At 50.1% G+C, this 8,853-nt stretch overlaps 1 protein-coding gene and 1 non-coding gene across 3 annotated transcripts; both read right to left on the reverse strand.

Moving 5' to 3' along the window:
- Positions 1 to 236: 236 nt before the first annotated feature.
- Positions 237 to 8,322, reverse strand: MAGED2 (MAGE family member D2). Of its 2 annotated transcripts, none has more exons than XM_090264849.1 (13): positions 8,239 to 8,322; positions 6,672 to 6,745; positions 5,816 to 6,307; positions 4,912 to 5,220; positions 4,729 to 4,792; positions 4,390 to 4,469; positions 3,772 to 3,866; positions 3,007 to 3,086; positions 2,873 to 2,915; positions 2,491 to 2,553; positions 1,344 to 1,458; positions 549 to 979; positions 237 to 334 (listed from the first exon to the last, which is right to left on the reverse strand). In XM_090264849.1, the coding sequence occupies exons 2-12, from the start codon at positions 6,714 to 6,716 to the stop codon at positions 557 to 559; spliced, it is 1,809 nt and encodes a 602-aa protein (XP_090120975.1). In that variant the 5' UTR covers positions 6,717 to 6,745; positions 8,239 to 8,322; the 3' UTR covers positions 237 to 334; positions 549 to 556. The 2 variants fall into 2 exon arrangements, with proteins under 2 accessions (XP_090120975.1, XP_090120974.1); XM_090264848.1 differs by having other exon boundaries at positions 237 to 371.
- On the reverse strand, positions 1,633 to 1,763 carry LOC149991355 (small nucleolar RNA SNORA11). The gene has a single exon (XR_016508755.1). It is a non-coding gene; the product is annotated as a small nucleolar RNA SNORA11 (small nucleolar RNA).
- Positions 8,323 to 8,853: the final 531 nt, after the last annotated feature.

Consider the following 8,853-nt stretch of genomic DNA (forward strand, 5'->3'; position numbering starts at 1 on the left):
TTCAAAGTGTGTTCTCTGTGCCTACCTGCCCCATGACTCCCCACCCCACCCCAATCCTGCCTGCCCAGTGGGCTAGAGATGAGGCTCAACCTATCCCAGAGAGGTATGTTAATCTCGCTCCCCTGAACCCACCAATGTCACCTCAAACTAAGCATCGATTGAGGTGGAAGCTTTTCCCATTTATTTTAAAATGTAATACTCAAACGTGACAGCCCACCAAAAAAAAAGCAATAAACTCAGAAATGGCAAATAGATTTAATATAGAGTATCAGCTTCGATTGATTGATAGTGACTGCCTAGAGTGCTGTGTGGAGTACGTTTCTGAGGCTGCACCCTGGCATGAAGAGAGAGATAGCTGGGATTAGCAATATCTGAAAACACAAGTAAAAGAAAATTATTAGAAAGTCAATTGATATCCATCAAACAGTAAGGCATCAAGCGTTAAAAGCAGTGTTTCTCCACACTCTCCATATGGTCCTCTGACCTTGGCCTTCCTCTAACCACCCAGCTCAGAGCCCTGGTTGCCCTCACCAAATCTAAGTAGATACCTGAAATCTCACTTGTAGGAAAAACCACAGGCACCAGAGCTGCTGCTGCCGCTGCTGCTGCCATTGCCACTGCCACCAGCTCCACTGAGGCCAGCAAAGAGCCCAAATGTGAGAGTAGTGGTCAGGTTGGCACTGGCACCAGCACCAAAGCTGCCACTGGCACTGGCACCAGCACCGGCACCACCACTCTCTTGGGCTTTGGCTTTAGCTTCAGCTCCCGCCTGGATCCGGGCTTTGGCCCAGGGTCCAATGTCAGCTTCATCCCAGTTGCAGGGCCCAGCAGCATTTTCAGAGCCAAGCCCAATGCCCATTCGAGCTCTAATCTCCGCTCTCGCCTTGGCTTCAGCTGCAGCCTCAGCCGCAGCCTTTATATCTGCTTCCATCGCCTCTCGGTACTGAGCTGCCCATTCCTTGGGATCCTTCTTCTGTACCTGAAACAGAAATAACCACCCTTAGAAGGACTCTTTAAGAATTGAGTACCTACAATATTCTAGGTAATATGCTACATGCTGTATACAATAAGTACTTCTAGTAATTATGCACCTAATATTCCATCCCTGCCCTGACACTAGCTCTATGACCTCAGACATACCACCTAACAACCTCTCTGAGCCTGAATTTTCTCATCTGTAGTAGGGAACATGTTAGGCATAAGAATTAAATTATTCAGTTTGTGTTTGCACATTAACAGAGGCTTCAGAATGTTCATATATAAGCTGCAGGCTGCTTTGCACACAGCCAGCAATGGCCACCCCATGCTCTTGATATGCCAAGCGTGGGCAGCTCTCCAATTACCTTGCAGGCAAACTTGAGGACTTTCATCTTGCTGGTCTCATAGTAGGAGCGCAGGCCCCAGAAGAACTCATACTCAGGGGGATTGCTATTAGGGACTCGAGCATAGTCAAGGTACCTTGGAAAGAGAGGTTCAAAGCATTTATGTCCAAAACCACCCATGGCCCACCCATGCATGGATTGGACATGTTCTAAGTAGCAACCTCCCCCATTAAATACTGCAGCCTTTCTTCCAATATTGAGCCCTGTCCCATTAATCCTGCCCAGCAGCCATGTGAGGGTACAGGGGGATACATGTAGGGTGTCTGTCCACAGTAAGGCCACAAGTTTCGTGCCCCTTGTCACAGTGGCCCCTGGACTCCCTTTGGGTGTGTTATAAACCATGGAGCCATTTCTTCAGGCCCCTTGCTCTGAGCACACCCTACCACAGCATCTTGCCTGTGGCCTGGCTGAGCCCTGGGAGAGTCCACCATGAAAAAGGACTGACTGTTAAGGGAAGAAACGGTCACCAAGAGCAGTGTACTCCATATACACTCCCAACCATGTGAGTGTGTACGTGTTCTCCCAGGGCCAAGGATTGGGTGGGCCCCGGCCAATATATCAGGAGGGCCGGGCTCCAGGCCTGAGTGGGCCCCTTACCAGCAAGGGCCATGCTCAGACTTCCACTCTCTGAGCCAACAGGTCTAGCAACTGAAAATGAAGATGGGATGACAGCACCTATTCCGCAGGGTAGTTATGAAAATGAAATGAGATGTACATGTCAAGTCCCCAGCATGGTAGCTGACTACCTACTATTCTATGACATTTTAAAATTGAAATTGCTATAAACCAAGGCATTAGGGCCTGAATCTAAAAATGAATCTCTCATTTGCTACCTGTCAAACCATAACCAAATGACTTCACCACTCTGAGCCTCAAGTTCCTCACATATACAGTGCTGTTGATGACAATCCCTCCCCTTTGTAGAATTGTTCTGAAGGCATATGTTAGAGATCAAGAGCTATGTGCTCTTGTTTCCTGTCACCACCTTTAAGATAAGTTACCACCTGTATATACACACATAAACACACATGCACCCATCACAGCTTTATCACTCAGTTTCATAACAGGCAAAATGTATGGCACATACCAACACCAGACAGACACTTACTTCTGCTTCACAAACTCATCAGTAATGAGCTTCTTCACATCCCCAAAAAGTGAGTGATGTATCCTGGCAGCAGAGAAAAATAAATACATGAATGAATAAAATCAGGACCATAACACTTCCCAGATGTGCAGAAGCATTTCCAATGTAGAAAAGGGGTTTCCAGCACAAGAGGGAAGCACCAGAGAAGCTGAGAAACAGTAAGTTCAAGGGAGCAGAGAGGTCAGGACCATTTCCCATCCACCCAGGTCAGAGCCATGGGCCCTCTACCCAGTCCAGCACCCCAGCCCACTCCACCAGACCACCAGGCTGATGCAATCCTGGAACCATCCTCTCTTGCCAAAGGACAACATGGACAGCAAGCGCTGAGAGAGCCCAATCATACCCAGGGCGCAGCCCCAACTTGCGCAGCACCTCCCAGATGACAGCTGCAAGGAGGGCAGAGGAGACAGGGACAGAAAATGAACACACGGAATTCCAACAGTGGCCACCCATTCAGCTGTATGCCCAGCCACTCACCCTCACTGGACCGATTTCCATTCATGAAGATGATGCTAAGAAGCACCATGAGCAGACCCAGCTTTGGGGAGTCCTTGGTTCTAGGGGAACAATAGGACAGAGAGGTTTATGTCCCACAGCCATCTGCAAAAAACACACCAGCGAGCTCACTAGGCTAACCCATCCCAGATTCCTCAGGTATGGGAGCGTTCTGCCCAGTCTGTGCTTCAAGCTCTATGTGAACCTGGGCAAGACACTTAGACTCAGTCTCCTACTCAGTAAAATGGGGAAATCACATCCTTCCCTCCTGAGGTTGCCGAAGAGGATGGAAGAAATACTAGCAACCTTGTATGACTCAGGCACACAGTCAATGTGAGTCCCTTCTTTCTCTCCCAGAACCTTCAGCCATGAGAGAATTCTAGGCACAGCCCACTAATGATCTGGCCCTTCAAGCATCGTGACCCACCCACACCAGAAAGCCCTCCCTTGAGAACCACTCTACCAAGGCCAGTGGGAAGAAACAGGTCTGCTTTCCTGGGAAACTTCTGGACAGACAACTTGATAGCAGGGATGCCCCACCCCAGGCTTCTATGCCCTTCAGTCAATCATAATCAGGCACCACTTTTGTGTGCAGGATTCCAGCTATATGCGGGAGCTAGGACAGGGGCTTTTCAGGCTCCATCTATCCTGCCTCTCTAAGAGGGTGTAGGGAGAAAGGGCAGGGATGGGGTAGTAGCATAGACAAAAGCAGAAGCCTCCCTCTCACCCAACCCCTCCCCTGCTTACGTTCCCAGTATGCCTGCATCAGTGGGTTCCAAGGTGCTGAGAAGAATGTACAAGTGGTCATTCTTATCAATTTCCTTCAATTGGATCCCAAATACCTGTGGATGGAGAGAAAAGCTTGTGAGATCACAAAATTCAGCTTCTTGGACATCCTACAGCTCCCCATGTACCTAGGGATGTGTGTGCGTTTGTGTGCATGTGTCTGAAATCAGTGAGATAAGGCATGTAAAGCACTTAGCTAGGAGGCCAGCACTCAGCAAACAGGCAACAAAAGTGCTACTATTATCAACATCATCCTCGTGATTACAAGGAATCTAGGGATTCCTTGTGAATGGGAACTGGAAGGAAGAGGTGACACCTGAAATACATTCCAGCACATGTCCAGCAGTGGATAAGAGTCAGGACTAAGTTGGGCAACTTAAGTTCCATCTGTGCCCTTACCATTGACTTGCTGTGTGACTCTTGGCAAGTTTATGCACCTCCCTAGGCTACTCTCTTCCCTGCTTCAGAGTGATGGGGCTAGCTTATTGAGTCTCTGTGGTCCCTCCCAAAAGGGACATGTACACCTTTGTTCAAGTCAAGGCTTCCCCATTGCATCCACCCCCAGGGCTGCCCCTTCACCTTCTCCAAGGAATAGCCTGCTCGTTCAATGATTTCTGGGTACACATCAGTGTATTCTTTGATGATGTCCTTCAGCATGTCTGCAAGGGGAGAGTATTGCGAGCACCTGAGCTGAAGTGAAGCCAGGTGGCCCCCATACCCAAACTATAGACCCTTTGCCAACTCTGCTGTGGGTGACATAAGCAGGTTCTGAGCTAATGATCAGATATGCTAGCACTGCCAAATTAGAACTTTGGGAGGACAGAGGTAGGAGCATAACAGTAAAGAATGCCCACAATACATAGAGGAGAGAGTAATGGAGGGCAGAACTGGGTGTAGGGACAGTTAGTAGGACTCTACCTGAGCGCTTAATGGGAATCTTTGTCTGGTCTTTAGCCAACAGGTATTTCACCAATTCGTTTGCCTAGGAGAGGAGGAAAAGGTATAAAGATCAAAATATGTTTGCAGAAGTTTGAAAGGGTAGCACAGAAGAGGGCAGGCAAGGCAGTGGATAAGGCAGAGTGGAAAGGACAGGGTTCTTACCCTCCCTTGCAAGAGGGCTACATCCCGAGATGGTGGTGCTTCAGGCTCTTGGGATGACTGGAGCTTGGCAGCTCTGCGGCGAGCCTTGCCCCTACGGGCCTTAGGTGACCTGAGGGAGAGCAAAGCTCTCCGGGCCCAAGCAGCCAACCGAGTCCTTGATGCCCTACGGGCCCAAAAGGCTATGGGACCCCTTGAAGCCCTGCGGGCCATTGAGGCCATTAGGGCCTTTGAGACCCTTCGGCCACCTGTGGTCCCAGAAGCCTGACTCTGATCACTGCTGCCATCCTCTTCTCCATTCAGATTCTTCACCTGCATCAATAGAGAGAAAGCACAACAGCGCCAGATGAAGCAAATGGTCCTTTTTCCTCATTCTCTCTCTTTCCACCCCCTTAATCTAGCCCCTATAGTAACAATTTGATTCACTAGATATAGGCCAAGTTGAATCTTTGATTTGTCTTTCACTGGCTTTCAAGCAAGTTTCATCACTGAACCAGACCAGGAGCAACCCAAGGGTAGAATCTGAGGCTTCTCCTTTTCCTATATCTAGCACTGGCTCTGCTTGTACCAACCTAGACAAACTCATTCTACCCATGTGGGACTCTGCTTCCTTCTCTATGAAACTGGATTACTTTCAGGATTTAAAAGGTAACCTATGTGAATGTGCTAGCTCAAAGCCTAACACATAGTAGTTACTGTGTAAATATAAACCTTATTACATTCAGATTACAACTATGTGTATTCCTGTCTCATCTCCCCCAAAAGCTGTGAGCTCTCTGAAGACAGGAATTGCATCACGTTTCCCTCACAGCCTTGATGAACACAGGAAACTTTCTAAATGTTTGCAGACAAATGAACCGAGAGAAAAAGAATTGAAAGGCAAGGGTGGTTATTACAAAAGTTTTACCTTTCGGGCTTTCTTGGCCTTGATCTTGGGCCGAGTATCCTGATTCTCCTGAGTCTGGGCAACTGCACCCTCAGGCTCAGGTTCATCTGCCGGAGCCTGAGAGGCAGCAGCCTCTGTCTCCACGGCCTTTGTATTGACCTTTGTATTAGCCACACAGCTAACCTTTTTGGTCTTAGTCTCAGGCATTGTCACAGCCTGAGGATCAGCATTCTGTATCTTGGTGTCAGCTGCTGGACTCTTCTTTTCAGCTGTCAAAACCTGGGTATCAGTCAGCTTAGTGGTAGGTGAGACCTTAGTGGCAGCTGCCTCCTGAGCTTCCGGGGCCTTTGAGACCTCTGTGGCCTTTGAGACCCCTGCAGCATTTGAGACCTTCACATCTTCTGAAACCTCTGGTGCCTTTGAAGCCTTTGGTGTCTCCGAGACCTCAAAGTTCTCAGTCACTGTCAATACGGTCTGCACCGTCAAACTACTTTCCTTTTCTGAAGTTTCAGCCTGCAAGAGAAAGCAGGGAAGCTCACCCACAACTGGGAAAATTGCTCCAAAATTCCAGGGCTTCATTTCTCTGACCTATATGAACTCCTCCTTTCAGCGTGCTCTGACCACCTCAGCCCAACAAGGCCTCCCCTTCCTCCGAGCAGGAACTGATGGCAGAAAAGGGATCAGCCTGCCCTCTCTCTTCCTTCCTTCCTTTCCTCTACTCCTCCTTTCTCCTTTCCTCCCTCTACTGGGGTGGGGGACACTGAGGCAGGGAAGTGGATGGAAAACCGCAAGGATGGGAGGGGAGGTGCCAAGACATTTGGGCAGCAACAGGGTCTGGACAGGAAAAGCAGCTAGGGAGGACAGAAGGAGGCCTTACCTGGAGGTGGGCTGGACCCGTACCAATCTTGCTTGTTTCAGACATGTCTCAAGCTGGCCTGGCAAGAGCTGAGCCTGAAGCAGAAAAGGCCTGGGTCAATCCACAGAACGTCCTCTCTCCTATTCTGCTTGCAGTATGATTCTCACCTTCCCTGGGGCCCCAATCCCAAACCCCTCCCCCTTCCCCCAATGATTATGTTTTCAGATTCAGTAATCCACAGCGTCCAGGTCTCAATTCTCCGCAGCCGCACCCTCCTCTTCTCCAGGAAGATGTGCCAGCGCGGCAGCTCTGAGGACCCCGCCCCTTTTCCCAGTGCACCCACCCCCCAAGCCGCAGGTCGAGAATGCGCATGCGCCTCCGCTCAGGGCCCATCTCAGCCCCGCCCGCTTTCCCAGCACAAGCCCTTTCTTTGATGTTCTCCGTGCACATGCGCACTCGGCAACTGGCCCGTCTCCGTTCCAGCCCTTCTCAACACGCCCCTTTCTAGCGATCCATAGTACGCATGCTCAATAGTCGCAGACTCAGTCCTGTACCCTTTTCCAACACACGCCTCTCTCCAGGTCCGCAGTAGCGTTAGGTCCCGCCCCCTCCCCAGCAAGCCTCCTTTTCAAGTTGTCTTGGCTTCTGGTGGTCCTGGCCCCTCCCCTACTCACACCCACCCCAAGTCCACAGAACCGCCAGGTGCCGCCCTTTTTTATAACACGCCCCCCTCCAAACAAGGGCAAAGCAAATCTTGGTTCAGCCCTTCCCTAATACACCCCCTCCTCAAATCAGTATTGAGCTAGTGATTCCATCTTGGGCCCAACCAAAGCGGGTCTAATTCCCTCCCTTCCCAGCCGGATATTTCCAGTATGATCCGGTCCGTTGGGCAGGTTTTCTCTTGATCCCAGAGGGTGGGGCCAACCCGTACAGGGCTCTGATACAGAGCTAGACCCCGCTGCTGCTCACCTCGTCCTCCTACTATTGCGGAATGCGTCCTCAACCTCCAAGCCCCTCTGAAACTCGGAGACTGCCCTCCCCCCTCCAGGCCGGAAGTGGTCCCGCCCCTTTCCGCCTCCCTAGGGGGCCTCGGTCTCAGCTAGTCCGCCCTTCCCCCGCTCCCTGCTCTTCGTTCCTTATACCCCCCTCCGTATTCCCTCTGCCTTGCTTCCTGCTCCCTATTCCCCCAACGCATTTCCTATTTACCCCACAGAATTTCCTATTCCCCTCCTTATATCCTACTCCGTGTTACCTATGCACCCCTCCTCCAGTATTCCTTAACCCTTCTCTGCATCCCATATATTTTTTCTGGATTTCCACCTCCCCTCAGTATGCCCCTTCATATTCCTTGTCCGCCATCCAACATGCCCGTTTCCCCGTTTTTCTCCCTGTTCTCTCCCGCTAGTCTGCTCCCTAGTCCGTACAGCCTATTCTCTTCAATCCTCCTGGGTACCTACATCCCACGCCAGGTCACCTCTCACCCAGCTGCAGTGATACAGTCATAATTGCCCACCTGCCTGGCTACAGGTTGGAGGGGGCTGGAACCACTGTTTGGCTGCCAGGAAACCCCAATCTCAGCTTTCCTCACCTTGTCCTCGAGCAAGTCCGGGATTCGTCTGCCCTCTCTCAGTCCTCTCGAAGTCTCAGCCTCCTGGACTACAGCAGCAGCCAGCCCAACCCAGCCCAGCCCCTTTCCGCAGCCCCCTGCCACCCCCCTTCTCCTTCCTCGGGGGTGGGGCAATGAGGCCCCGCTCAGGGCTGTCTGACGCCAAAGCTCGTGTTTATGCCACTGTACCAGGCTCGGTCTGAAGCCCTTCCAACCAAAACCACCCTCTCGAAATGATTCATTCATTTTATTTATTTATTTTTATATCTTTATTGTTTCTTATTACAAAGGTAATGTGTTGTGAAAATTCAAATAACGCAGAAATATGTAACATACCAATGAAAGGCCACCCTTATCTCATCCCCCAGAAATAACCACTGCTTACATTTTTGTATACATTCTTCCAGATTTTTTTTCTATTCATACACTGGTTTGGGTTTTCTGCCCACAAATGGTACACTACACCTACTATCCTGTCACCTGTTTTCTTCCAGTTATACATTCTAATCAGTTTTCCATACTGCACATTTTTCTTGACAGTTGCATAATCTTTTCTTGTATAGATGTTCCGTAATTTATTTAACCAGCCCAGGATAG

This window comes from Furipterus horrens, unplaced genomic scaffold (assembly GCF_987537825.1).
Source record: "Furipterus horrens unplaced genomic scaffold, mFurHor1.1.pri manual_scaffold_17, whole genome shotgun sequence".
NCBI lineage: Eukaryota > Metazoa > Chordata > Mammalia > Chiroptera > Furipteridae > Furipterus > Furipterus horrens.